This window comes from Phoenix dactylifera, unplaced genomic scaffold (genome assembly GCF_009389715.1).
Source record: "Phoenix dactylifera cultivar Barhee BC4 unplaced genomic scaffold, palm_55x_up_171113_PBpolish2nd_filt_p 000465F, whole genome shotgun sequence".
Lineage (NCBI taxonomy): Eukaryota > Viridiplantae > Streptophyta > Magnoliopsida > Arecales > Arecaceae > Phoenix > Phoenix dactylifera.
The window spans coordinates 194955-222752 of NW_024067889.1; the positions used below are offsets into that span (position 1 = coordinate 194955).

At 36.8% G+C, this 27798-nt stretch overlaps 1 protein-coding gene across 1 annotated transcript; it reads right to left on the reverse strand.

Moving 5' to 3' along the window:
• Positions 1 to 1601: 1601 nt before the first annotated feature.
• LOC120106104 (potassium channel KOR1-like) lies at positions 1602 to 20787 on the reverse strand. The gene is made up of 12 exons (XM_039118990.1): positions 20359 to 20787; positions 18057 to 18345; positions 17344 to 17683; positions 16737 to 17032; positions 16178 to 16258; positions 7573 to 7671; positions 6261 to 6482; positions 5873 to 6058; positions 4998 to 5073; positions 4590 to 4884; positions 2637 to 2758; positions 1602 to 1921 (listed from the first exon to the last, which is right to left on the reverse strand). The coding sequence occupies exons 1-12, from the start codon at positions 20538 to 20540 to the stop codon at positions 1656 to 1658; spliced, it is 2454 nt and encodes an 817-aa protein (XP_038974918.1). The 5' UTR covers positions 20541 to 20787; the 3' UTR covers positions 1602 to 1655.
• Between the last annotated feature and the right edge of the window lie 7011 nt (positions 20788 to 27798).

A 27798-nucleotide genomic window follows, 5' to 3' on the forward strand; every position in this document is an offset into this window, starting at 1 on the left:
GGAAAGTTGTGTGTGTAAAGCCTAGCACTTCGTCCAGCCTAAAACATTGAACTAGGCCTGACCTATTGATTAGCATGGCAAAAACTTGGCCTTACAGTATGATCTGATTTGAAACCGAGCCCAAGTGGTGAAAAAAAAATCCTCAAGTGCGTATACCAGAGGATATCATATGGAACGGACTTCTTATTTTGCCACATTTCCTTTAGCGCCCATCTTAAAGAGAAAATCTAAAAGTCAAATCGGGATAGAACTTTTCTTGCTAATGGGGTTCGTCAATCTCATAACATACAATAAAAACAAAAAAGAAAAAAATAGGATGTGAAGAAAGGTCATCCATCCATATAGAAATTCTTATCCTGCAAAGTGAGCTCATCATTGTAATAACCAAAAGGCACTATATACAAATTCAGTACATGTGCTTTAATAGGGTTCTTTCTGTGCATCTTGCTTTCCAAGACTCCTTACTTAACTTAATAAGCTAAGAGAAGAACTTCATTTAGAGAAGTCGGGCAAAGTGGGGTATTCCAGACCATGGAAAAGATATTGAAGTGTGTATTAGAGCCAAAAATAATGCTTGGATAATTGCCAAGGTTAATTACAAGAGGAAGAGAACTTTATATGGTTCTGGAAAAGGCCAATGCAACACGTCTTTATGCATCCGATGCTGTTGAGAAGTTCAGCAACAGGTAAATGCTCTGCAGATATGCTTCAGTAATTCTTGTGTCCATTCTTTTTCTTGCAATCAGTAAATAGCAGATCACAAATAGGTTTGCATAGATTAAAAATCATTCTTCTGCTCATAACTTTGACTGTTCCAAAGATATATTGAAACTTACAACACTTGATTTCAAATTGTTCTTCAAATGTCACCACTCATCTCGGATATTGTTATGCTATAGTAAAGGTAGGCATATACCTGCAGCCTCCAAACCATTGCAACATCATTTATGTGCCAGTTGCTTCAGTGTGAATCTTGAGACGTCTGACTTCGATAAAAGAGATCATACCACCATGAGATTAGGTGTTAGCTATCAGCCTTTCCTGCCTTTTTGGATTGCTAGATAAAAATATCTAATCTTTTACTAATAATACCACCAAACTAGTAACAAGTTTCATCTTTATGCAATAGAAGATACTGTCCCTCCAATACATCTCTAAACTACGTTTTGTCACAAGCCAAGGAAAATTTTGAGGCACATTCTTAGTGCTGGATAGCAACTTAGATACTTTTCAGAGGTTGGGGTGAGTTCATTCAATTCTAATTCATCATTTAATCTTGTTCATTATTCGTATATTAATAACTTTTTGCTATGATTTCTGAAGTTATCAGAAAGCAGCATTTCTTTGGACTAGACAAAGTTCAAGGTTTCAAAGACCCTAAATATCCAAAGAAGACCCCTTCAAAGACCAATTTATAGAACAGTTTCTATATGGCTGTTTCCTAACCTAATACCACACTTTGCCTTGACAGGCTGCAGTTTTGATTACAATTTACAGAGGCCTATTAATATTATGGGAATGTATAGAATGTCGAACACTTTGATTTCATGTCCTCACCATATCTCCTATAGGCATGCAACATTGAAAAGGAAGGGGGAAAAGGCATGAAACAAATGATAACTATTATTTTATAGAATAATGTGTGTACATGCAATTCAAGTATGCTGGTTGTTATGTGTACTTGTTTCTTGATCTGCAACTAGATACAATTTCTGGCCATCAGATATCATATCTACGTCAAGAATCCTGGCCCCATCTTCTGACAGTATACGTGAACCTGAAGACTTTAGTTGCTCTCTAGAGGATCTAATGAGCTTCTCCATGGTGCATGGGATCCATAGCATGACTCCCTCTCTTCTCTCTTCTTTCGAATCCCATGGGTGAAAAGGAAACACTGTGCACCTCCTTGGATGCATTTTATCTGCATTGCGAGATATCATGGATTATAAGAGATTCAGACAGTAAAGATTCATGGATTATGTCATTGATATTTTGTAAATGAAGGATCATTTTATTTATCTTCAGGATGCTGGTTACAATATTCCAAACCAAACCAAAAGCTAATACTTAAGTAATATGCATAAGGGTACTTTGAGAAGGTTCAGAACTATAGGTGATCCAAATGTTTCTATGGAGTACCGAAGGTCTTGAGTAAAAAGTTTTTTCCATTAACTTCTTGTCTTTAACAGGAAGGGGAAGATCCTTGCCATATTTTACAAAGTGAACTTGATGGCTTTTGTTGAAAGGAAAGTCTAAGTTAAACAAGTGTATAAATGAGTCATTGCAAGGGATGTTTTGTTATGCTGATGTGAGATATACAGCTCTTTGCACTAAAGTGAAGCTCCTTTTCTGGCTTGAGTTAGATGGTCCTTTTTTTCTTCGAATTAAGAAGGCATGTGTTTTCTTCCCATATCAACTGTTCATATGTAGGGTCCACAGAGTATTTTGAAAACCATATCTTTTCTTGTTCGGTCTATCTTTCTCGAGTCCTAGTTTCATAAAAACTTATAAGTCATATAGGAGGACATTCATTCGCTTGACTAAAAGTAAACCAGCAATATCAACAATTCTATGATGAAACTAAATCTTTCAGCACCAACAGCACTATAATTATAATAATAAAAAAAAGTAGCTACCTTGAACTTCCCGAGCACGTTCAGGAAATTTGGAGAGCTCATCAGACTTTGCACCTTCTAGCAGCAGCATCAAGGATTTGTTTCCACTCTTTCGTGCTTCATCCAATGGTGTAGCTCCCCATCTGCAGTATTAGCAGATGATTAGATAGCACGGTTTTATGTACAAGGTCAATTATGCCAGAAAAAATTGAATGAATTGTTTTGTGTGAAAGGGGATCTCCCAAAGTAATGCTCAAATCCGTACCGAGAACCAGAACCATCGGCATATCTCAATTGATGGCCGGCTTTTAACTTTGCATTGATTATGACCAAATCGGAGGTCATAATTTTTTCTATAAACATGATTACACACGAGAGTTCAAAGAGTTGCACATATTCTGGTGTCTTCTCTCTCTCTCTCTCTCTCTGTGTGTGTGTGTGAAAAGAGAACCTTTAAATGGGTGGGAATGTGGGATGTTTTATTAAATCACAAAGAACAAAATACACAGGGATGAAATAAGCCTTATCCCTCAAGAACCTAATAATTATGCAAATTACATCAAAAAAACTAAAATGAATGCAGTAACTCATTTATAAAATGAAAAGCTCCAATTTATCCAAAAGAGCTAAACCCTTGATTTTGTGAGGGAAAACTCTTTTTCAAATCATAAATGAATCAACATTACCAACTCATTCATTAATTGGGTTAATTACAGTATGGGGAGTTGCCTTGCCTGATTTATAATATGAGCTTGTCTACTAATAAGACTGAATCTACATGTTTATGCTTCAAGCCTCGAAATGATCTTGCATCAGTTCATTTAATTTTATATGAATTTTATACAAGGACTTTTTTATATAATCGAAAAATATTTTTGATCAAATGATTCTCAAGCTAACTCAAATAATTGGGTGATTATCCCATCGGAATATGGATTTACAAAATATTTTCAGCTATATTGATACTAATTAGTTATCTTGATATGCATCTCAGTTCATCAATATCATTTAATGAACATATGCAGCAAAATGGTCATTTATTTGTGGATCTTCTAAACTTATTTATCTAAGTTTTAATGAAAATGTTTTTAAAAAGTGAATTTTTTAGTACATATGGACTAATGTTAAAACTGGGAAATATATAGTCCATTCATTAGTTAGTTTAGTTTTTGATACCCAAGAACATTTAAATTTTTTGTAATTAAGCAAGTTTGATTGCTTGATTATAATGGACTTATTTAGTTGGAGTTTTTGGTTATTATCTGTTCATTTAAATTTTTGGAGTTATTGGAAATTTGTTCATCTTAGACCTTGCATGATCTTTAAGGCATCGCTTTAGGGTTCATGCGGCCATGTTATATAGGCGACTCAAGTGACGGGTTCGGGGCGTGACAATAGCACTTGTACAATATGTGCCCTATACCAGCTAATATGGATGTGTACTTAAAAACCTTGGTCTTTCCAATAACTCTCTTTATCACACCTTTGCTATTACTAACTTAGAAGTACGAAGTCCATTTTCTATTATGTTGACTACATGTAGAATCAGATATCATATAGTTATCAATCAGTTGTACTCCATTTGGCTCCATAGAAAATTACCAGAGAAACCATATCAAAGACTTCTTTGGTAAATCAAGTCAATATTAATATTTGAGAGGACCTAGTACCAGAGCCGCATGTTCATTCAAGAATTAGCATGCCGTGTGACCACAACTGTAGTGTTAAAGTGCAATATTCCATCAAATAAAACTGATTTTTGATACATTAACTTAGAACAATTTCAGAGCACTTTTTTTGGTAAATGACTGCAAGTGTTGATTCTAAGAGATATATCTTGTTTAAAAAAATGCAGAAATATATTACATCCCTGATTCAGAGAATCTTAATTCCTAGTTAAATAGACAATAGGGTAGCTCAAACAATGATGATAAAATAAATTAAAGGCATAGAAATCAAATATTTAAATCGTACCTGTCCATAGCAAAAACACTTGCCCCAGCATCTAAAAGCAACTTTGCTATGAAATATAATCCCTCAGCAGCAGCTATATGAAGCGCTGTGCGGTGATCATAGTCTTTTGAGTTTGGATCAACACCGTAAGATAAAGCTCTTTTGATAAAATCTGAATCCCCCTCTGCAGCAGCTGCACAAAGTTGGCTACCAGCATCTTTAAGACTTAATTGTGCTCCTCTACTAAAGAGTAAAGAAGCCACTCGATCATGTCCATCCTTGATAGCCTCAAACAAGGGTGTGTTTCCAAAATTGTCTGATTGACATGGATATGTATGAGTGAATGTATATATGTATCTAATAAACAGAGGATGTGGTGATGTTTAAATCCACTTAAATATGAAATAAAAAGCGGTCCAACAAGGGTACCAGAAAGGTTAATGTCCACGCCTTCTTGGATGAGAAATAGAGTGATATCTTCATGCCCTCTTGCTGCTGCAAGATGCTGATAAGAAAATCAATTAGGTTAGCATGCTTCATAACTATATGAGTTCAACATAACATGCTTCCAGATGCATAACATAAAAATGTTATTTTTGTTAAGACAAACCAATGTAGTAATTCTAGCAAAAACAACCATATACAGGAGTATGCACAAGACATTCAATCAATGACTATAGAGATGTCTACCGTAGAGCTTTCTTAACATATAGCTAAGGACTTGAGAGCCACTAGCATAGAGCATACAAGACAGCAGCCACCACAGCAAACCCACTGGCTGAAATGCTTGAAGAGGGGGGGGGGGGGGGGGGGGGGGGGGTGCCGTATCAACCTGACAAGCATTGGTGGGCCAGTGGGGTCGATATGCAGGGTACCGCAAGAGACATGCATGCCCCATGCCAGCACCAGCACTGCAGCCTTGTGAGTTACATCTATAGAAAGAGGAAAGCTCGATATACATGCACATGAAATTGCAAGTGCTTTAAGTACACAGATCATACTAATCTCCACAGGCTCACAGACATTTACCATTGGCCTACATATGAGAAGTGGAGTATGTGATGTGCATATCATGCAGATGCTTATCACCTTTATAAATCTGTATATCTGATATAGCTCTTTATATCATGTTATAAGAAACATATGTTAAGTGTCATTAGGTCTAATATATATATAAGCAAAAGAAAAGCTGTCAAATAATTACCATTTTGCAACACATACAGCCTAATCAGATTCAAATGTGCTTTTACTACTGACTCCAAACCAAATTTAAGATATAGAAAATTGTTACCACAGGTCCATACCAAGGGTGAGCGTCCATCATAATCAGTCTTATTAGGATCTGCTCCTGCTTGGATCAAACCTTTAAGGTGATGCAGATCTCCATAGAAAGCATCACTGTTTACTCTTAAAGCAAGCTCAGCTTCTTGCTTAGTGATATGGAATGTAATATCACTTTCCAGTTGCTTGATTCGATTGGAATCATTGCCCTGCAATTTTGATGAAAATATGTAGGTTAATAAGCATTTCACACAAAAATGAAAATTTAAAAATCTTACAGAATCAGATATTTCTGCAGGTATGAAGATTGAAATCAATGCCTAACAATTGACTAAAGGCTACCAGTAAAAATGAACAATGTTAGAAGCTATTCAGGAAAGACTTGGAATTTTACAAAAGTTCCAAAATTACCTCTAGAAGATTGTTCAAAATTCTCCGACCATCTACAAAGTAAATTTGTAGAATATTTGTGAAGACTTGTTTATCAATTCGCAAAAGTCTACACAATTCACAAACACGAACAGTGAAAGGCTGAGGAATGTTGCACAAAATCGCAATTTCTCCAAAGGAACTGTTGGGCTGCAGGGTCAAAACTGTATCTTTTGATCCATCTTCACCAATCCCTACTCCTTCCTGCACAAAGAAACTGTTATGACCTGAAGTAATAGATGCATTGCTTGCATATTATGTATAATTTCTGATTTGGCTTCACTACAGATGAACTTAGTTAGATATCCTGGTGTAATTGTATAATTGCTTGATATTATGTATAATTTACACAAACATAGTTAACCTGAAAGTGAAATACAAGTTCTAACCAAGAAAGCAGAAATATTCTCCAGAAATAGTGTAATTGTATAGAGACTCACAGTCTCTTTTCATTCACTAACTCACGATCTTGTTGGGGGGTTTTTGGTGTCACTTTCGGAAAAAGACATGAAAACTATAACAGATAAACTGAAAAAAGTCATATATGTGCTGTTGACATGAATGTAGCTGCTCGAAATAATGCATGTGTACAGGAATCTAAGGGTACAACTGATAAATCATTCAAATTTTTATTGACATTGAGAAAAAATAGTAATATTAAAGAATGGAAATTTGTAGTTTGTCATAGACTCACAACCCAAAATCTTAAGTTATTAGGAGGACCAGCTCAGGCTAATAAAACTATGCAGAACCCTTTTTATTAGTCAATGTGGGATTATGACAATCTCCCTCACCCAATCTTGTGACACCCTTATCATGGTTGGCTCCTAATCAAGTGAAAGGGGTCCACCCATGGCTCGGGTCCTACTCGACCTTAGTATCTCTTAGTAAGGGACCATATGACTGATAAAGGTTGTGACGCACAATGGGCCTGGCTCTAATACCACTTATCACGGACTCACAACCCAGAATTTTTGCTAAACTATGAGATGAAGTTAGAGATAAATCAAATAAAGCAAAATCGCAAGGAAAAATAATATCAGTGCCAACAGGAACTAATTTATTGCCATCTAGTAATGCAAGAATATCTTTGGTCTGTACTAAAATATGGAAAAGTTAATTTCTTCCTTCGTTGTGCCAACCAGACTTCAACAGATGTTTGGAACCCATATCCTCAGCAGTTGCTCAGGGAAGAGATTATGGTTTTGAACACACATGACACAGGAAGAAAAAAAAAACTTTGTTTCATATTGAAAATCGGAGACAAAAGAATGATGATTGGCTATTAGCTTACCAGCTTACCATGGCAGACAAAATATAGCTGATCTACTGCATCTCCCTGTTCCAATAACACCTCTCCTGGAAGGAAAAACTCTTCCTGCAGCTTGATAATCTGCCAGGTCGTAACCATGTTGTTTTAGTTATTGGCCCAAAGAAAATGGAGGAAGGAAAAATATCAAGACCACTGTTTTGGAAAAGGTGCCACTAGTTTCTATAAAATTAATCATGTGACAAAAAGTGACAACACACCAATCGATCATAAGATCAAAGAAACAGGAAACCAGCATCTTAGCACCTCAAAAATAAGATTTTCCAGGCATATCAAAGACCATTACTTATTTATACAGGACAAAACATGAGTAATATTAAATTAACTACACATAAACGATGCATATGATTGGGAAATATATCAGACATTTCCAAATGCACATCACAATCCAATCAATGCCCAATGTTCAACTTTTCCTCCCAAGAAAATTTGATGCAATCCTAAACAGAATTCTTGGATTCATGATAAATTATCATGATTTTAATCAAATTTCTAATATAAATAAAAACAAACGGAAAATGCAGATTGGCCCTGGATAATTGTTGTGGTCAGCCCTCAGGTAAGTTCAAGTCTTAAAAAAGAATGTTTTCTTTGTCCACATTTCTTAAAGAAAATAGAAAACTCCTGCTTGGCAAGGATTTAAATTTTAAACCATATTTTTACACATATACCTGGAAACACAGAAATAAAAAAACATTGCGGGAAATTGTTAGGTTGTAATTTCTGTTAAAAAAAAACCTTTTAGAGATACTGCAGTATAGGTAATACATTAGCAATATTGTATTATCGTATTTCCATTTATTTTATTCACACTGGGATTAGCAATTTTTTATCGTATATATTTCAGTTTTGGACTGTAATAGTGGATTGCTGCACTCATCATGGAAAGCAAAGAATCACACTCCAAAGTTTTACATAAAAAGCTATGAAATCCATAGATAAAAATTGATCAAGCATCAATAATTTCCACTACTGCTGACTTTCACCATCAGAACAATCTGTTACCCGGAGAGATCATGGCCAACAATATCCATCTCACTATTCTTGAAATGTCACTGCTAGTTGCTGGAAAAGTTGTTGTATGGGGTGTTCGGCTGGTTCTTTCCTTTCGTTTCCCATATATGGTCTAGTTGACCAGTTATGGGGCCTTCACTAGCTTTTACTATAGAGTGACCAAGAAGATGACCACGTGATACAAATATGCCATAGTCATAACCTTAAATTATCTAATGAAGATTTACATGCATCGATAATTATGGCAAAGGATGAAACCAGATTGCTTTGCTTCAGGAAAATGTCGCAGGATGGAAAGTATTCGTGTTTCATATTTTATGGAACAAACATCATGTGTAATAATGCAACCTTATAAAAGTCTGAAGAATACCTGAGGGAAATTCATGGGTTGTCCCCTAATTTCTCATGAGAATTGCAATTTAACATGATATTAACTATTTGCTTTTTTGATTCAGGTCTAGAGATGTATTGACATTGACAATGCTATATGAAAATTTGAGAAAATTGCACAAGAGAGAGGAATACTAGGTGTTAGAGAGACAGATAAAAATTATTAAGAACAAAAATAATATAATTGTAGAGAAAATTATGAAACTAAGGAAAGATGAAAGATAATTTCCGAATTTCATTGAACAAGAATCTAATAGAAGATAATAAAATTACAATGTTAAAGCATGTCATTCATTTCAGATCAAGAACAGAGAAATTTGAGCAAACTTAGAAGGGAAATGGCACTGCAACCAGATTAAAGAGAGAAACACCAATGATTTTCAGTTAACTAATTTATTTTGTAAGATCTTAGCATGAAAAACACTATTAGAGAAGAATCGCACTAACCCTTTTCTGTGCTCTGGATAGCACATTGGGACATCAAATATACACTTACTTTTTTGGCAATGGATCTATTATTTAAATTGGCAAGAGGTCTTCAGATTCATCCCTGTGAGGGGCAGCAAAATCCTTTTTAAGAGATCAAATTCAGTACCATGAATTTCAGTGGATCTCCAGCCTCTTGATTTCCCTTTCTTAAGTTACCAGCTAAAATATGGCTGGAATTAATTAGCATAACATGCAATCCTCATATAGCCTATGTAGCAGTAACCATGATGGAAGTGCACATATTAGCCAAACTAGAAGGTTATGGGAAGGAGTTGGAGTGAGTGAGAAGAAATTTATTTAAAGAAAATGAAAACAATCTGGGAGAACTAATTTAGCTTGATGCTAGAAAGGTAAACATCAACAGTAAGCAAATGTTTTAATAAATTACAGTTAATTTGCTTTATAGATAAATGTACATTGAAGTAAGATATTAAGACAAATGACATTAAAGATTAGTACTTGCAAGGCTTAAAAGGTACTTTAGACAACCAAAACAACTATCCTTAAGATCCATTTGGCTACATGTGAGTGTGGGAAGAGATGCATATGAGTTTCTTGACTTTGAGTACTTGTGCTGGCTATTATGTATGACAGAACTGAGTTTGTAAAGATGATAAAACTAATATCCTCAACTCTAGCCTACCATAGCCAACTATGATCAAACTTTACTTTTAATGAAACGATGGGAAATGCTATTGAATTCATGTCAAAAATGGTCAATCACATAAAGTTACCATCATCATGGCCAACTTAGTCAAGACTAGTTGTAACTTTACATAGGCACTTCCACATTGCCCATAGTGAGTATTAATTTTTCAGATAAAATCACTTATTGAAAGTGGGTGATAATTTTCAATTACATGAATTACTTGACTTGTTTATGTACATAAATCCAGACTTCAATCACTTACACGATTATGTAACTTCCATGTCTATTTTCATGCAACCAAAGCGACCCTGAGCATTAGCTCCTTACAATTGTCAAAATATTGCTAATATTGATGTGGAAGTGTGATAATGTATATTGCATAAGATAGTGCAGACTGGTGAAACATCAAGATGATTTTATGATAAATTTGAATAATAGAATGTAATTTAGTGGGATCTAATTTGATAATGAGGTCACGTTTAGCATCGATGGGCAGAAGAACCCAGCATACATAATCTTTTGACTATGAAAATTCTTGGGAGAGCTGAAGTCATATCTAATCAAACTGGAACTAATGAAGTTATGTTTTTAGGGTGTTTTGTGATTACAACGGCCAAAAAGACCCTAAGAAACTATTATTAAGATAGTAGGATATTGAAATGTTATATGGATAAAAAATGTCTGGAAATCTAGAGGTTCTCTGTGAAAAAGATGAATGCCAACAGATGATAATGCTAAAACAGATTTCCCTATGACTAGGACATATTAGATCAGAAATTAGTGCAGACCGGAAAAGCAGGATTCGCACCAGTTAGATAATGTAGAAATGACTGAGAAGGTGTTGGACAACTAAGGTACCCTAGCATGCGGAGCTGGCCTAAATTTGTATTCAAACATTAGAAAAGAGGAATGAAGAGCCTAAACTAGCGCAGAAGAAATCTTGAGAAAGGATTTAAAAATATTGTATCACCTAGGAGACAAGGAAACTAGGGCCTAATCTGCCTGACGTAACCTAAAAGAAAACCGTAAAAATGATTTTTGTTATCATGAGTTTTAGCTTTTAGATTAAAGGCTAGAATAGGCCTGGCAGACTACGCAACTCTTTGAGTTTACGAGGTGACAACGTAGATTTACAACGGCTTTAATTTTAGCTAGATCAGCCCTAGATCCTCTCTCACTCACGATGAAATCTAAGAGCTTGCTCAAAGACAGCCCAACTAGGGGATTTTACCTCTTTTTGTTAAATTGATTCAAGTGCTCACTTAAAGGTAGGATCCAAAAGTCGCAAGATCATGCTGAGAAAGTCGAAAAGCCACAGACTTTCGTTCACCTTACCAGCCTACGAGAAAGAAGGCAATGAGCATTAAGTTCCAGGTAGAGCAGTTTTATAGGTAGTATTAGTAAGGTACAAGAAGCAGTGGTATCGGGTTAAGCAACCAAAGCTGTAAGCAAGGTTCGCCGTACCGGTACAGAACCTCATACCAGTGCCACACTAGCATAGTATCGGTACTATATAGTACGTAGTACGTCTAGCGTACCGAATGTCGGTATGCCACCGGTATCGGTACGGTACCGAACCAGTATGGTATGGTACGCTCGAAGTTCGGTACGGTACAGCATATCATGGTTGTTAGGCAAGCAGTGGTCCTAAGTAGTTAAATTCAATCAGGCCTGCAAGGAAAGAAGAGGGTGGTAAGCTAAATTCAGCAAGAGTGAAGTAAATAGAAGGAAGAAGGAAGTGCAACAAGGGCCCGTAAACAAGAAAAAGGACCTTTACTCTTGTGTTCTGTCTTTGAGTCTTGGTTCACTTCGTTCTCCTCTCATCCTACCTTACTTTACTAATAATAATAAAAGAGTTGATCCTACATTCCGTATAGCAATTAAAGTCTAGGGGCATAGAGAACCTTAATAGGGTTTCAATAACCAAAAGTATGTATGCCATATGAGATAGAGCCAAGGTGAAAGGTCAGAAATTAAAGAACGCATTTGGGTCAAAAGACTATAACGTGCTATTCGGATTTCCCTACCTCAAGAAGCGAGCATCCCTTGGTAAAGAGGACTAATGAGAAGCTAGGGTGTGTATTGATGCAAGAGGGTCATCTTTGATCCCTTGATCTTACCAACCTACTCGACCATAGCCTCAATATCATCCCAAGGTGACACAATCGATTTAAAGGTACTCTTTGTCACCTTCTTAACAAGTTCTATGATCTTAGCTAAAGAAAAGAACAAAAGGTACACCCTAGCCAACGTATCAGCCTTATCATCCTAATTATAGATCATTCTTCTATGGAAGGACGGTATAATACGAGGCATACCAGACCATGTTAGAGAGACCACGACAGAAAAAAGGGTGGGGGACAGAGATCCCACCATAAGTTGTTTGAAGGGAGGATGCACATTGCTTCAAATAAAGTGCAACATGCAGCCAACCTGACCTACAGCCTAACCTTCAAACTTGCTTGGAGAACAAGTAGGCTCCTATATAGAATTCCTAATTATATATCATTCTTCTATGGAAGGACGGTATGATATGAGGCATACCTGACCATGTTAGAGAGACCGCGATAGAAAAGAGGGTGGGGGACAAAGATCCCACCATAAGTTGTTTGAAGGGAGGATGCACATTGCTTCAAATAAAGAGCAACATGCATCCAACCTGACCTACGGCCTAACCTTAAAACCTGCTTGGAGAACAAGTAGGCTCCTATATAGAATTCCTTGGTCCAACCATCAGTGGCAATGAGGATCACTTTATTGAATAAGGACCACATTAATAGAGAGCCTTCCAAAACTCTTTGCTCGAATCATAAAGACCGCAAATAAAATGTTTACAACTAAGATTGAAAATGTACATGACATTTTACTAACCAAGAAATTCATGCAATAAAGTGCTAGGAGGAGCTTGCTTGGTCACTATCAATGATGCAGATATCTGACTGGAATACACACTCTAATCAAGTGCAGTATAAAATATAATTATGTAGATTAAATTGATTGCCCTAATTCCTAGACCTGAATTAAAAATGACATAATCATTTATGTTAAGCATGAGAGCATGGTTTGCCATACCGCCCCGTACAGCCTGGTATGGAGCGTACCTTATCGTACCGTGCCGGAAGAAAATTTGTATAAAACTTAACTTCAAGTCGGTATAAACTCCATACCGAGATGTACCGACCTATACCGAGGTGCGTATCGACTCGTACTGAGACGTACCGACCTATATCGAGGCATACCAATATAAAAATTGAGTAAAAAGGCTAAAAATCTATTTCAGTCCAAGAGTGTACCATACCGTACCATACCAAACCGATGAGGTGCCGATACGGTGCCCGATACCGAGATTGCGGACCTTGCATGAGAGTGATTCATGCAAATTAATATTTTTATTGTTTACTAACAAAACTAGAACATGCTAAATGCAAAGATGAAAGGACTGCTTAGTTAGCAAAGCTTGAATTTAGGTGGAAGGGGCAAAATTGCCCCAAAATCAAGAGAATTTGGATGAACATCATAATAAATTATCTGCCAAAGGTTGCCCTAACATAGGACAGTCTTAACAAACATACAAACAAGGATTGATGCTTCTAATCTCAGATATATGTGTAGGATTTGTTGGTTATGATTGATGATGGAGGAAAAAGATTTGATAAATTGATGCACAAATGCAATATTTAAAGCTAACTAATTTTCGTACTGGTTCCATTACGTCAAAAAACAAAAAAATAGGCAAAGAAGTCCTACAAAATTAGCACAAGTAGGATAAACTATAAATTCACTTACATGTTGCATTTGGTTCTTGGATAGAACCTGGTCAAGGACTGGTTATCCACTTAACCATCTAAATAGTCTCATTCTTTGCATGGTTAACTGTAGACAATCAAAGCATTTTAAGCAACTAGGCATGGTTAAAGTTATTTAGGAGGGAAGGAGTAACTGCAACCCCTCTCCAAACCCCAATTTCATTCTCACACTGCCCCCCAGGTGGTTAAGGCAATTTCTTTGCTTTCTACCTTGGCTAGGTTTGGCACATACCCCTTTTCACCATGGCCCTCTTCTATCCCTTCCCCACCCTCCACACGGGCGGTATTGTCCAGTCTCCACAGACCTAGCTAGTTGCTATGGCAATCAGCATAATACCACCAGTCATAAGGGTCGATAGGGCCCAAGTTTGTTTGCTTTCTTTTCTTCTGCATCGGTGCTCCCCTTACCCTTTTCTCTTGCCAGTAACTTCCCACAATCGTCAACAGCACATATGCCCTTTCTATCTTACCGGAGATCGATTGGTGGATGTGTGTTGTAGCTTGGAGCTTAATTGGCAGCCATAGGCTGTACATTCTCAACTCAGGTCTCCATCTAATTGCTCACCATGGTCTCTAGATCGGCTTGTGATATTAGTGGTTGGAGACCTATTGTAGCTTCAAAAGATCTTGGAGCTCGCCAATCCTAGTTACTTTGAACCCCGAATTCCTTTTAGGTCAGGTAAGGTCCCAAACCCAGCACTTTTTAAGATGCATGCTAGCTAACTAAGGATGTCATTGTTTCATGATCTTTGTTGATGGCTTTCATCCTACTTGTTGCAGCCACTGTCACTTGTACAATTTTCGGACTTGTTGTCCCATTTTGGGGACTAGAGTTGATACTTGATACTATCATGTTGTTGGAGTATATGACTTATTATCCACCTCTGGGGCCACCACTCCTTCTAGCTGCAAGAAAGGCCTCTATCTGCATGATTCTTATATTATATTTTATATTTGCTACTTCATGTTCTTCACATCACAGGAATATACTCACAGATAGAAGTGGCAATGATGATATAATGGTTAGTAGAGATCCATGTTTGGAATGCCCTGCATCTTTGTGTCGAGCAACCGTGTCTGTATGGATCCTAATGATGACCTTCATAACTGAGCTGCAAATACTTTAAATTTCTATGTCCTAGCCTCCATATGCTATGTATATATGCTACATGTAATATCTTTTTTGAAGCAAAAGGAAGGCCAATCAGCAAATGCTACCCATTCTTATCATTTTTACAATCATGTATAATTGAAATTATTTTGAAAATTTTCATCAAATATGATAATATGGCAAGAAAGGATATATTGGACAGCTAGTGCATTGTTCATATGATGAGTGAAGTCCTTAGCCATTTTCATCCAAATGTAGACAATGCATAAGGGCATTGTTGTCCATATAGCAAAAAAAAATGGGCCTTGACTATGCTTTTTGCAACCAAAGACCATTTCTACCATCTTGGCAAAAAGGTGTGGTTAACTAAGTAGCAGGCTAGCAGCCAAACAACACTTTAATCAAACCTATGGCTAACTGGTTAAGTGGTGACTACTGAGGCTTAACTTGAGCCACCTTGGTTACCTGTCCAAGAACCAAATGCTGCCTTAGAGTGATTATTATGATTTAGTATAATTCTAATCTAAGGCCTAAACATTATTATGGGAAGTTACATGTCAACTTTCAACATAATTTTTATTAAAATTGCATAATCCTTTAATCATCATTAATATAACGACCCTCACCCATCACTTTTTCCCGATCCATCTCCGGCTTCCCTTATCTCTAATTTGGCCTTGTCCCTCATTGTACATAACTAAATCATCTCTTGGTTGTCTACTATGCACTTCTTCAAGTTCAGTTAATATAATAATAAGTAAGACACAAGCAAGCTAAGATTGTAAAATATTTTCAAGTTTAACATTTTTAGAAGTGAAGGATCCTTGTTTTTGTAAGTTGTAATGAAACAAGAAAGTCAGGATATAAATACCAATTCTTTAAGAAATACAAATAAGAGTATTGCAGGACTTAGGCAAGATTATATACAAGCCGGCATCTTAGAAAATGAAATTAGAAAATCTTGAAGATATGGAATAAAGTATTTAAAGTAAACCATTTCCATGTCTGCAAAACCTTATAGAACAAAAATTTCCTATATAATGACTTGGCAAACTTAATATTTATTTGTACTTGCCACTTATTTGAAAACAAATCAGATGAGGCACTTACAATCTGGTGAATGAATTCTTCTGAGCATCCGCTAAACAGAGGAACGTTGTCAATATATGGTTTGTATAATGTTTCGGATATCTGCAGAAGAAACTCATCGCATGAATCAAAATATTTCACATTAAGATATAGAATTTGGCATATTTGAGAGTACTTCAAGCAAACTTGGCTAAGCCTAAGACTGGAACTTATGCTACAACTTGCAATACTTAAAAGGATTCTTAACACTCTTCGCTGATGGAATATTACAACAGTAAGCATGTATATTGAAAAGGAATGCAGGTTTTTGTTGAGTGTTTGGTAATAAAATAGTATGCAGGATAGCTTTCCAGAACCTAGCACTGCTGACTTGCTGTTAATTACCAAAACAAGAATTGTGCAATAGGTGCCAAGGGAGAATCAGGAAACACTTCATATGATAATTCTGCGAATGACATTTTATGGGCTAATTGGAAACAAGTGAGACAAGAAACTGAGGTAGAGGAAGAATTTCCACATAAGTGGATCCACGCTTATATAGGTATGAAGCAGGCATTCTTCATACTTCATATTCACAAACCTTAGCACGAATTGAAACTGGGAGATCCTGAAGAACAGAAGCCTCTGTGTAGCTGCTTTCATATTGCAAGCGTACATGACTTTTGATCTGGTCACGAATCTCCTTTCCAAGTTTATTTCTGTTCATATATTTAACCAAGTCTTTCATTCTGTCCCTAAACCTTTCTGTCTTTGATCCTTTCACAATCAATGCAGTCATGTTGCCAATAAGGTAAGCTCCCAGAATCATATCAAAAGAAACATAAATCATGATGAATACCATCTCCCTGGGGTTAACTGCATGTATGTCTCCATAACCTGCACCAATGGAAAAATGACTGAGCATCTTACCAGGAAACAATGATATGAAACAAATTACTAAGAGACCTATCAGGAAGCCCAGTTGAAAGTTTTTTGAACGGCCCTTTTAGAATATACATAATTAGCTGGAGAATATTTACTGATGAAACGTTTGATTAAAAAAACTCTTTATTGTTCTTAACCTTTCCATAAGCCATACAACTAGAATGCAAGAAACACTAACATATTTTCTTTCAGAACACAGTTTTACGGGTCATAATAGTTGATGCTTGGAATTCTATATAGAGAATGGTCAGAATAATATTTACCAACAGTTGACATTGTGACTATGGCAAAATATAATGATGTTATGTAACGCTTTCCGAGATCAATATCCCTGAAGTGCGAATAGCTATAATCACCCAACTTTAAGCTCCCCATCCACGTATAGCCTTCCATGGATGCTGGCAAAGTTGTTGCAAGGTAGTAAAATATACAGGCAGCTGTATGCGTGCAGTAGAGCTCCACAACTATGAGTTTAACAATTCTTGTAAACAAGTAGTTGATGCGGATGTCTTTCTCCATCTTCTGAAAAAAATCTGTGACTTTGCGTACTCGAGTTAATCGAATCCATAAAAGGTACCTCACTTCTTCTTTATTTCCGCATGCCTAGCTTGAGCATATGAGAGAGAGATGTGTTGATCATAAAAGCGAACAAATAAACAGACTACTTCAAGAAGTTAAGCGTGAGGAAAGACAGGTTTTAAACACTTGGAAATATTCTAAATAGGAGGGGGGGGGGGAGGTTCAAGATTGCACAGGAGAGAAAAAAAATCGAAGACTTGAAATAGAATCCGGCATCGAGCAGGCGAATGGGGAATGAAGCAGTGATGCACCACAGCATTTTTCTCTTTCATGAAATCGAACAAGGTTCTGCTCAACTAACTCGACGCAGGAATTGAATGCATCCCCCCTGTTGTTTTGATACCAAACCACCCGCATTATACTATATGAGAAAAGGGCAGACAGACAGAGAGCATACCTTATATATAGCATCCCAAGGAAAGCAGCCAAGTAAGTCGAAGACGAAGCTCGACTTCACGTACCGGACAGCAATGGAGGTGGGCTTGTAGATCATGCGGTAGGTGTGAGAGTCACGGTAGGCGACGAGGAACTGGACGAAGATGTCGACGAGGAAGGCCACCTGGCCGGCGAAGTCGAGCCAGAAGAGGTTGTTCGGGAGCCCCCTGAAGAAGCCGAACTCTATCGGCGTGAAGAAGGACGAGTACAATGCCCATACCAGTATAAACCTCGTCCACAGCTGGTACCACCTGCACCACCACCATCATCCCCGTCAACTTTAAAACTCCCGGCGAACAGCCAACGTGATGATCCGCATAAGAACGTTTATGCGGTCCGTCCGCATATGAGAAAACACTCCAGAAATATCATTGTGGTTGCTGATGGTATTGGGTTATAATGGACTCCATCCTACCTTACATTTTTAAAACAAATAAAAAATTAATAATTAAAAATATAACAAATTATTGGCAAGTTGGCAGTGTTACATCATCGAATACGTGGCAACGAGCTAGTGGTCCAACTTGCGACAGGTAGTGTGCACGTGTCAACGTTAGAATAGTATTATTATTTACTGGCCTAGAATCGCGGGAACGAAAGGTTGTTCCAGAAGGCAGGGGCATAGAACATGACGTTCGGACGCATCTAGCATTATTAATGAACAAGCATCCAACGTTCGGACTCGGTGTGGTACCTCAGCTAGGGTCAGTTCAAATCTAAGGTAGCCCACGGGATCCTCTCATGGATAGCTGTCGGAAATGGACTGCTCTTTTTCATTAATGACAACCATCCACCAGATAATATGGCAGGTATCTACAGGTGCAAAATTGCGCTGTATAGGATCTATACTTATGGATGGCATTCTCTTTTTTTTAATTTTTATAAGATAAATAATTCATATAAATCTCAAATAAATATGTCCAGTTGAATTGGAAACCAAAACAATCTAAAAAGGGATGGACACATTTACACACTATCGGTCCACCTGACCACCTTACCGAAGATGCAATTCAATCTGCCACTCTATTCGTCTTGCGGTAAATATGAGTTGCTCAGAAGATCTATATCTCTCCACACAACGCCAAATATCCTCGAGCAGAGATGAATAGTATTTTTGGTTTTGGAACCTGAGTAGCACATATGGGACTCTTTTGTTGTTCTTTTAAGTTAAGGTTTTCTAATTGTTAGCCGGAAAGAAAGTAAAACGAAAAGTTATACGTTAGCTGTAGTATGTGAGAATTTATATGAGGAGAAAAGTAGCAGGAATTTAACAGAAAAGTCACAACTTTTTGGTTGTCGTGTTTCTTTAAAAATTTTATACAATTATCAACATGTCTCAGTTCATAACTTGAAAATATACTCTTTTTTTAAATAATTCTAAGAAATGAATTTAAAAGTAAGAATAATAAGAGCCAATGGGAATAGAATAGTCATAGCGATGCCCTTTCATATGTCTTGCAAAAGAGCTAATCAGTCGGATGGTAACCATTTATTAAGGCTTGATTAATTGTTAGGTATGAAAAATATTGGACCAGTCCATTGAATTCAGTCCACATATCTGGAAACCAAGCCCCATGTATCTACTTCAAAACAAGTCATATCGCAGGAAGTGATTTAAATAACCAGTTTCCTCCTCTTAAGCATAATCATATGATATCAAACTTCGTTAATTTCTTTTTCCTCCTTCAACCTGGAACTCTTCCGTTGTTAACTTTGATTTCATTATATATATTTTTTAATAAAGAAGGAGACAAAGCCATTCGGCTTTTATTAGGAAAGTAGCGTTTATAAAAATTATTTATAAAAAATTTGCAAGAAAAAAATCAAAAAAATAGTAAAATTGATTTCATTATGTGTGCTCCCGGTTTTCGCTCATCCATCGTCAGGATAATAAATTTATTGATAGAAATATCAAATCCACCAAAAATAGTGGTCTTTATCCGCCTCATAACCGTCCGATCGAAATGTAACACTATTCTTGCAAATCAGACGGACAGAATCGATCACTTCGATCGCCACGCCAGATTGCCGTGCACGAGACTCGCGCACCGAAACGATCTCCGTTTCTCCCCTTTTCTTGGATAATAGATGACTCAAGAAAGGAAAGGCCACTGAAAAAGGAGTGGCGCAGCGTAACGGACTATTTAACGGTAAGTTAAAGGAAAGAGAAAAAGGGGGGAAAATGGAAGGAGAAGAGAGAGCGAGAGAGAGAGAGAGAGAGAGAGAGAGAGAGAGGAAGAGGAGGCGGAGATCTAAATACGTACTTGTTATCGGGTTCGATGACGAAGCGCTCGAGAAGCTTCTCGTGGCTGTGCGCCCGGCGGCGGAGGGGACCGATGGCGAAGTCGGAGGTGATCAGGGACCAGCGGATCCCCCGCGACGATCCCATCGGCTCCTCCAACTCGTACTCGATCTCCTGTGACTCATTCTTCGCGTGTGGCGACATCGCCACCGCTCTCCGGCGCCCAACTCCGCCCAGAATGCGTCGCTGCCACCACTGCCGGCGTCCGATCGGATCCGCAAGAACGGCGATTCGAAATGGATGACTGGATTCGGCGGGTCACGAGGGGGAGGTGAGAAGATTCACGTGGAGAGCGATAGAAGAGGCTTCCAAGGTGATGAGGATCGGAGGAAGGGAAAAGAAGGACAGCGTTATCTAGAAGGAGTTCGAAGGGTGGAGGGCCATTTATAGGCGGGAGGGGATGGGGTGAGAGAGGAAGAGGGAGAGAGAGAGAGAACCGCTTGATCTTAGGGGCCCGGGCCTTTGGGCCAAAACGTGGAGGTACAGGTTTGGCAGTTATTCTGCACCGGCGGAATAACTTATCCTTTTTTTAAACTTTAAAGTTTTTATAACTTTTTAGACCTTCAGTTGAATAAAGAAAGGCATCACCAATGAAAAAAAAAAAAAGCATTTATCTTGAAGGTACCGGTCGAATGGATTCAAAACTTGTTTAGAGTAGATAAAGAGCATATGTTGCTGTAGGACATTGGCAGGTAGGCAATAAATTGTATTGCTTTTAAGATTAACTATATGTATCGAAAGATAAACAGGATAGCTGATTGGATCGCTTTTTACGTGCTTTATCTTATTACTTTCTGGGATATATTTGTATTAGAGTTATATGATTTATTCGTCCGTGGCCATCTAGTTTGGTGGACTTTGGGAGAAGGGGTGGGGATCGGGTCACCGGAGATTAGGTTCGAGGAGCGTAGTGCGTAAGTGGCTAAGGGGGGCCCGGCGGGCGGATGGACGGAGATGTTTCGTGGGGATGGCTGGCCGACAAGAAAGGGGACCTAAGTGGAGGATATATGCTCTTTGAAGAAGAGGGAGTTTGATTGAAATTATTAAGCCGAAAGACGAGGATTGGACCAGGGGTATTAGATTCTAATGCTATATCCATGTGTAATTGCACGGTATTCTAGTTTGCGTTGAAACTGAGCTTGCCTAGGAATCTCATCAAAAGCATGGTTTTAGTGTACATTTGGGCAATGCTGTCATAAACAGGACTTTAACTTGTGACAGTTGCACTATATATATAATTCCTGATACTGCTTGTGGATCTCAAAATTCATAAAACATTGTAGAATATCCAAGTAGAAACTTAGTTTCCACTTTATAGTGAATCCGAACTGCATCCCATGCTCAAAATAATAATTTTTTGGATGCCGATAAGTTACTGTGATGGGATTCATTGCCACGTGGCCTGCTTAACAATTTTAGCTTGAATTCAGCTGGAATAAAAGTTTGATTAGGCCTGGTTCACAGTCTATGGTTGAACTTCTATTGGTGATCCAGGTTGAAGGTCTAATATGAGTTTTAGAGTTACCCAACGGAAGACTAAAATAAGTTATGCAATAAAAGCAGACCTAAATCTAGAATTTTGAAATCAATTATCAATTCGAAAACTAAGGCTAAGGTTTTAGACCTTAAGAAATATAAGGTCTAAAATTATTCCCTCAAGCAGGGATGTTGCATATATACCAATTATTGCTCCAGTACTTCATGCAATTATTCATCTAAGGTGACAATAATTAAATTTTACTGATCATGATTATGAACTGTGAACCATAGGTTAGCTAGATTGACACATTGCATCCCAATGTCCAAGATTATAAATCATTGACAGTAGTTTGCTATTCTACCACCCCTGCTTGCAGTTCACTACTCTAACCTAACCAACCACAGCCGCTAGCTTTTGACTCGAAGCCACAAGTTACCAGCTTTTCTTCTTTGTTTTTCACGAATACAGGTGTTTCAGACAATACGAATGCGTATATATTTAATAAAGTCAGAAAACAAAAAGTCACAGAATGCCCAAGATAGCTTCCCTCTCTGGGTCACATGATGTCTTCCAAATAGCTAGCTACGTAGGCAGCAATCTAATCTGCAGCTTTGTTAACTTTTTGGAAAATCACCAATCCTTCACCATTACTCGTATATCTTAAAACAGGTGGTGATCCATACGTTTACTTCCTAACAATGGCTCAACAATCCTCGAAGCACATATCCGCGCCGCACTGTATACAGCATTTATAGCCATCATTAAGAAATGAACGGCCATCAAATAAGATATTCATGAGCCTATTCCTTATTACACACGTTATTTGATGGCCATTTATTTTTTTAATGGCGGTCATTAAAGACCACACAGCATTCAGCAGTGCGACCCATGCACTACGGAGGATTCTTGTTGCGAATCAGGGCTACGAAACCCACACAACAAAACTTCGGTGAAATATTAAAATCATGTCCCCGGTTTTAGATCCGAAGCAGGCTTATAAACCAACCCTACTATTTAAAGTGTCAGAAAGTTCGCCACCTTTCGTGTAATGATAGCGGATGAGTCACACCACAATCCCACTATATGGATTAGGTGGTAGATTTGTCTCCCATTTTCGTCAAAAAAAATACAATCCCACCACATGTTGCACCAATGCCGTGCATTATATCATATGGCATGTGGTTTTTTTTTTCTCAGAAAGTAAACAAAAAATTACGGTTAGGCCTCGGAGCATTACTTGATATGAAAAAAAAAAAACTTCAATATATTTTAAAATATATTACAATTTTTTTAAAAAAAATTATGTTTATTGTACTTACATCTAATAATTTGTAAAATCTAGACTTACATCCAGTTAAATAACAGCGATAGTAAAACCGTTTATCTCATATAAAAAGTTAAATGTGCTCTTAAGTGAGGAGGATGATATATATATTTTTTATATCTTTGGATAGTTGTTTGGTCATTTAAGGTTGTTTTCGTCATTTTTAAAATTTTCTGATGTGGTATTTGGATCTCATTTAAAATTAGCGAATTGAGTAACGTCCTGTAAAGTTATTGGATGTTGAATAAAAATAAACTTCAGAAGAATAAGCATAAATTTTTCAAATTATTGGATGTAAGTGTAATTTTAAAAAAATATATAATTTACTCTATATTTTTTAATGCAGGAGAAACATCATCAAAGCACCTATTGTCAACAGCTCATAATCATATTTCAAGAAATTTCGATGTGTGACAATTGTTAAGAAAGTGGGTTGTGCAACTTATAGTTCCATGGTAATCATTTTTTTACTCTGCTTGACCCATGAGAGGTGCTTTTATTGATTGCACCTTTTAGAATAAATAATTTAGATGTCAACTAAATCTTAAACGACATAAATTTGTAACCAATATGTAGCTTGTTTGCAATACTCACTTGGCAATCCACTTGCCAGCTCAAAAGAAAGCACAAAAAGAGCTGTGCATTGGCTCAATATCCAAAATAATGACCACGAAATTCTCCTAGTGCATAAAAAAACCTCCATGTAGAGGGGAAAATATTAGCAATGTCCTCAACAATCTTTTTATTTTTTTTCCCTTGCTGTAAAGCACTTTAGATGCCCTGCGAAGGGAAAAATTAGATGCCCTGCTGCCCTATCTTGGCAATAGGTCTTATCTTAATATCTGGACCATCATCTTTTAATGCTGAAAGTATACTTATCATTGTATAATAACCTTCAGTGGTGTCACAACCATCAACAATATACTTTCCCCTTCCGCGTATGAAATGCCAGCAACATATAATAAGCGACCATCAATTTGAACTCCTCATTCTAAATTGGATGTCTTATATATTTGGTTTCTATGTCATTCGCATATTTAGGTACCAACAATGATGAAAAGAAATTATTTCGATAAATTAATAATTATTGCTCAAAGTTCAAATAAAATTGTCAACATATATGATAGGTCATCATAAATAATTTTAAATTTATATTATAAAGAGTGTGAGAAATTTAGAAAAACTCAAAAGTGGAGTTATAGTTTAGACGAACGAAAAAACTTATTATGGTGCCCTTACTGATATTTATAAATTGGATTATTATGTAAAGTTTAAGGTAGTATTTTTCTGATGTGATTGGATGGATATACTCACCTAACTGTTTGAGGCAAGACACAAATAGGTTCATATTTGTAAGTTTTTCAAAATTGATATATATTGGTATATTATTGAAAGATGACACATTCGTTTTTTTATCTCAAATACAGCTTTTCATCTTGAAAAACATACTCATGTACATCTGTACTCATATGTATGTGATGCTGTCAACCTTTTTTAATTCTTTCTTTTTCCTTATGGAAGAAGGGAGAGTAAACGAATCCATCCTGATTTTATTACGTAAATGAAATGTCATCTACGTTTTTCACACTTCTCCACAAGCACTTGTAGCTAGTTGGATTATTATATGGCAACGTTTGGGAGTTGCTTTCAACGCCGTCGTTTTTCTCGGCTGAGTTTATATGAGAACTTGGCTTTTCCCACCTTTGGTGGGAGGCTGAAGTCCCTCCTTGCCGTGGAGAACTCTTAACAATTGATGCCTTATTCTAAGGCTACATCAAAGGTTTTAAAAATGATGAAGAACTGGTTCAGATAGCTAGGAACTTTAATCCTCAAGTTCAGCCTAAAACTCTATCCAAAAACTCGGCGTCCAAGGTACCAGTTGAGTAGGCAAGTTGGCCAACGCATTCTTATCCAAATAGAAGATTCTAACTGGTGAAGACTCACCTAAGCCTTCACATCAACTCAATTGGTTTATATACAGAGGTGAGACAAGTTTTTGGGTTTCGAACCTATTTTATAAGATTTCAAGCTTCTTGGCATCCTATTATCTCCACATTTTGTACTGTTGGGATTGTAAGGGGATTCAAGCTGTCCGGCCAATATTATTATTATTGTCTTTTCCTTTACTTGTTCCTGTTACGTATCATTAAATAAAACCACTGGTCCTTAAGCAACTACAGATCTAAGAAATATGCTCTAATATCATCTTAATTACATTTATTAGTTCAAGAGGGGAATAGTTGTACAAATCCTTTTGAGTGATGGAGAACAACTTATTATATTCCGGTTGCCCTCCCGAAGTGCATGAGTCATCTCCACATAAGCTTGTTCTACCAATTACCCACATGAAAGTAATAAACAGCAATATTATATAAGACAAGCATCACTAACGAGGTTTGTTCAGGAAAATCTTTGGAGCAACATTTAGAGAGACATTAGTGTTAGTGGATCTCATGAGGTACCATGACTGAGATACAAGGATATAACCATCTAACAGGATATTCTTATACCTTTATGGATTTCAAGCACAAGGTATATATTTACTTAGATAATAATAATATGAGAGTTATTATTAATATAAGGGTGGCAATACTTAACCTATTTAATCTGATTCACCCGTTTAATACAATGATTATATTCGAATCTGGATTTTTGATCGATAGGATATAGCTAGCCGTCTAATAGGGTATTCTTATACGTTAGTGGATTTCAAGCACAAGGTATATATTTACTTAGAGGATAATAATACGAGAGTTATCATTATTAGGGATGGTAATACTTAACCTATTTAACTTAATTCAACTCAATATAGGTTGGTTTAAATTATCTATTTAATAAAATAATTAGATTCGGATTTGAATTTTTGATCCATTTAATAAACAAGCTTATATATTTTTGATCTAACCTATATATATCCCACCCAACTTGGTTGCCACCCCTAAATTTATTATATAATAATAACTTCAAGGATCCGGATATGTGTGCTGATAAAAAAAACCCTAGTCGTGGCACACGAGCCATCATAATTTCCACATGCTTCATGCTGATGTTTATAAGCTGACTTTTAATCTCTGTAGTGATTGGTTTCCAATCTTAATTAGAAATCTATCATGTTAATGGTATGTTTAATTTGTTTTTTAGGTAGCTAGTGTAAACAATAAAGATAAAATATATATATATATATACCATATGAGAAACATTGGATGTGCATTACCCAATGGCAAGGGAATCTACGAGGGATCCGCATATCGAGTCTAATCCGTTTTGGCTGTCGCTAAATGCTAACGTTATCAACCCATGGAACAGGAGCATTTTGCCACCTTAGTATTAGAACTATGTTTCAATCACACGAAAATATTCCCTGCAGATATTCTTTCTTGAAAAGAGAAATGAATATTTTCTGCATGTTGCATCGTTTACTTTTTTTTTTTTTTTCCAAATAACAAGGGACACAATATTTGAATTAACTTGGTTAATGTCTTAAAACAAATCCAAACCCAGGTCAAATATTTTTTTGTGCAAAAACAGTAGGTTAACCACATCCTGTTTCTTTGATAAATGAAATGAGGATAGCTAATTAAATCTATAAAAGCCAGGGAAGAAAAAAGACTGCGGCCTAGGTCAAATATTATATTGATCTATCCTTACTATTAATTAGTTAATCAATTATTAATCCTAAGACTTAGATGGATAACTGTCCACTTATCAATCTAAGTATACTTGTAATACATGATGAAATTGCCTGAATTATAAAAAAAGAAGAAGACTTAATTGAAACTCAAATGCTGGCAAAGCAGAATCCATAAGAAATATTGCAGAGGTTGGATCCTTTACGATGGAACTTTTACACCATAGAGTTCTATATCATTGCAAATAGCCGCCACGTCATCCATTTCGGAGACAGGTGACTTCTATTCATTTCTGAAATACAACAAGGCACTATTAGTATGATACAAGATGTATCATAATGATGAAGGAGAACCGTCCATCTTTAAGATGAATCAATCGCATCGCATGATCCAGGTTTTATTTGCATGTCTAGATATATATATAGTTCTCTATTGTGAGCCATGCATAAATCCTGAAGTCTTTTTTTTCTCTCGCTTTTTAAGTGCCAATCCTGAAGTTTTTATCGGCCAATCCAACTACGTAGTTTTAGTCTTCCTGTGATCTAACGTGTGGCTTTTGGGGCTAAAAGAGGAGCACAAATTGGTGGTCGGCCACTTTTCTTTTGAGGAAGCTAGCATTTCCCGTGCTGTCACAGGCATCACCCATTTAGTCGACCAAGCCCTTTAGACCAATGACTTACCTTTCCCACTTGTGGCTTCTTTAATTTTGAGCTTATCTCATTGCGTATTTTATGGCGGAAACTAAAAGAACGTCCCTTTAGATAAAGAAACAAAACATTGCTCAAAGCCTCAAATGCATACCCTATCAGCCACTACAATCTTATTTCCATCTAGTGTGGGGTTGTAATTTAACTGGGAAAACATGGTTGAGTTACCCTAGAAACTGTTGAAGCTGGCAATTTTCAAATAAACTAGCATTTTGCACCTGAGATTCAAGTGCAAGGATAAAAATTATATAAAAATATTTTA

Coding starts and splice junctions, on each gene's coding strand:
- LOC120106104 (XM_039118990.1), bottom strand. CDS start 20,540: ATGTCGCCACACGCGAAGAATGAGTCACAGGAGATCGAGTACGAGTTG. Junction 17,684..18,056: donor CTTGGGATGCTATATATAAG/GTATGCTCTCTG, acceptor TGCTCAAGCTAG/GCATGCGGAAATAAAGAAGA. Junction 1,922..2,636: donor ACGTGCTCGGGAAGTTCAAG/GTAGCTACTTTT, acceptor CTCGCAATGCAG/ATAAAATGCATCCAAGGAGG.